At 40.8% G+C, this 2,585-nt stretch overlaps 1 protein-coding gene across 1 annotated transcript; it reads left to right on the forward strand.

Moving 5' to 3' along the window:
- The first annotated feature begins 1,385 nt into the window (after positions 1–1,385).
- LOC121206015 (uncharacterized) lies at positions 1,386–1,869 on the forward strand. Its single transcript, XM_041076172.1, has 2 exons — positions 1,386–1,549; positions 1,641–1,869. Exons 1-2 carry the CDS (start codon positions 1,386–1,388, stop codon positions 1,867–1,869), a joined length of 393 nt encoding a protein of 130 aa, XP_040932106.1.
- The last annotated feature ends 716 nt before the right edge of the window (positions 1,870–2,585 follow it).

Raw genomic sequence — 2,585 nt, forward strand, 5'->3', positions numbered from 1 at the left:
GTTTGGACTGGTGCGCAGTAACCGAGCTTTGAGAAGCTCAAAACTGTTCTGACTCAGGCTCTTGTTCTCATACAGCCTAAATCTGATAAGGAGTTTGTGGTATACAGTGATGCATCACATATTGGTTTGGGATGTGTGTTGATGCAAGAGGAGAAAGTTGTGGCCTATGTATTTAGTCAGCTTAAAACGCATGAGGCAAATTACCCGACGCATGATCTCGAGTTGGCTGCAGTAGTATTTGCGTTAAAAATTTGGAAACATTATCTGTATGGTGAGAGGTGTATCATCTATACCGATCACAAGAGTCTCAATTATCTCGTTACTTAGAAGAAGTTGAATCTTAGACAACGTAGATGGATTGAACTGCTCAAAGATTATGACTGCACCATTGAGTATCATCCTGGTAAGGATAATATGGTAGCCGATGCTCTAAGCTGAAGAGCGATGATTGATCTGAGGGTCGTCTTAGTTTGTTCGATGGTGGGAGTTTGTTAGCCAAGTTGCAGGTTAAGCCGACTTGGATTGATCAGATTCGGGATAAACAGTTAAGGGATGAGTCTTTGAGCTTGCATTTTCGACAGGTTGAGAGTAGTACGACTTCTAATTTTGGGAAAAATAGTGATGGTGTATTATGTTTCTGAGGGCAGATCTGTGTGCCGAACGATTCTGATTTGAGACAGTCTATTCTGAGGGAGGCGTATAGTAGCCTTTATGCTATATATCCCGGCAGTAGTAAGATGTATCACGATCTTCGTGAGTTGTACTGGTGGCTGGGTTTGAAGTGAGGGGTTACAAATTTTGTGGCTCGATATCTGACGTGCCAGCAGGTTAAGGTTGAGCACCAGTTGCCTTCTAGTTTGTTGCAGCCAGTCAAGATTCCTTTATAGAAATGGGAACGAGTGATGATGGACTTCGTTAGTGGGTTGCCCTTGACACCCATTGAGAAGAATTCTGTTTGGGTCATTGTGGATTGGTTGACCAAGTCTGCTCACTTCATTCCGATTAGGATGGACTTTTCTCTTCAGAAGTTGGCGAAACTATACATCTCTGAGATAGTTAGATTGCACGGGGTTCCAGTGTCAATTATTTCTAACAGAGATCCTCGTTTTACATCGCAGTTCTAGAATAAGTTACATGAAACTCTAGGGTCGAGATTGGACTTCAATAATGTGTTCCATCCTCAGACCGATAGTTAATCCGAGAGGGTGATTCAGATACGGGAGGATAAACTTCAGAGTTGTGTAATCGACTTCTGAGGTAGTTGAGAGAATTATCTGCCTTTAGCTGAATTCGCCTACAATAAGAGTTTCTAGTCTAGCATTCAGATGTCACCTTATGAAGCTTTATATAGACTTAAGTGTCATACACCTCTATGTTGGACTAAGATGGGTGAAAGTCAGGTTTTGGGTCCTGAATTGGTTTCCGAGACTAAGGATAAGGTTAGACTGATTCGTGATCATCTGAAAGTGGCTTCTTACAAACAGAAATCATATGCAGATCTAAAGAGGCATGAGATTGAGTATTCTGGGGGGACTTCGTGTTTCTTAAGGTTTCTCCATGGAAGAAGATATTGAGGTTCGGTCGTAAGGGCAAGCTAAGCCCTAAATTTATTGGGCCGTACCGGATTCTGAAACGTGTAGGACTAATTGCCTATCAGTTGGAGTTACCCTTGAATTGGACCGTATTCATGATGTGTTTCATGTCTCGATGTTGAGGCGGTACCGATCTGGCCCATCTCACATTGTCTCTGTTGAGGAAATCGAGGTTAGATCAGACTTGACTTTTAAGGAAGAGCCGATTCAGATTCTGGATCGCGATATTAAGGTGCTGAGAAGGAAGTCTATCCCTTTAGTGAAGGTTCTGTGGTAGAATCATGGTACCGAAGAGGCCATATGGGAACCTGAGGACTCGATGTGTCAGCAGTATCCTCATTTGTTCTGATCAGGTAAATTTCGAGGTTGAAATTTCTTTTCAGAGGGTAGAGTTGTAACACCCCAAATAATATATTTTTGTTTCTGTAAAATTTTAACACAAACTCTGCTTTAGTGGTTAAGTGTTCTGGATGTGTCTGAGAGGACCTAGGTTTAAGGTTTACCCTTGGCAAATTTTGTTATTTTTTTTGAATTAAGCCTGTCTCTGTTCAGTGGGCTTATATTTAATTATCTGTAAATTCATATCAAAATGAGCCTGCTGGTTCGAGTGATAAGGGAGTTAGGTTGTTGGAGGTCCTGTGTTTGAATCCTTGCGTGAGTAAGGGAGTTTATTTTTACTCGGTTAATAGGAAGAGTTTCAATGGAGCCTAACTTCTGAGGTAGTTGTAAGTAGTAGGGCTAGTGGGAGAAAATCAAAGGATTTTAGTTACATCTTGATTTTCTTTTCTTTTAGAATTTTTCTCTCAAATTTTTTTTAGACGTTTGTTCTCTTCTCCTCTTTCTTCCAAAATTCTGTCTCCCCTTTTCCCTCTTCATTTTGATTTTTGTCTCAAATTATCTCCCTTCTATACATATTTTGATTACGCCGTTCAGTAACTTTAGTGTGATTTCAATCTTAAGGGTTTTGGGCTAGTGTTTTAACGGGGATTTTGG

Source organism: Gossypium hirsutum, chromosome A09 (assembly GCF_007990345.1).
Source record: "Gossypium hirsutum isolate 1008001.06 chromosome A09, Gossypium_hirsutum_v2.1, whole genome shotgun sequence".
NCBI classification, from domain to species: Eukaryota; Viridiplantae; Streptophyta; class Magnoliopsida; order Malvales; family Malvaceae; genus Gossypium; species Gossypium hirsutum.

Coding starts and splice junctions, on each gene's coding strand:
- LOC121206015 (XM_041076172.1), top strand. CDS start 1,386: ATGGGTGAAAGTCAGGTTTTGGGTCCTGAATTGGTTTCCGAGACTAAG. Junction 1,550..1,640: donor GGGACTTCGTGTTTCTTAAG/GTTTCTCCATGG, acceptor TGAAACGTGTAG/GACTAATTGCCTATCAGTTG.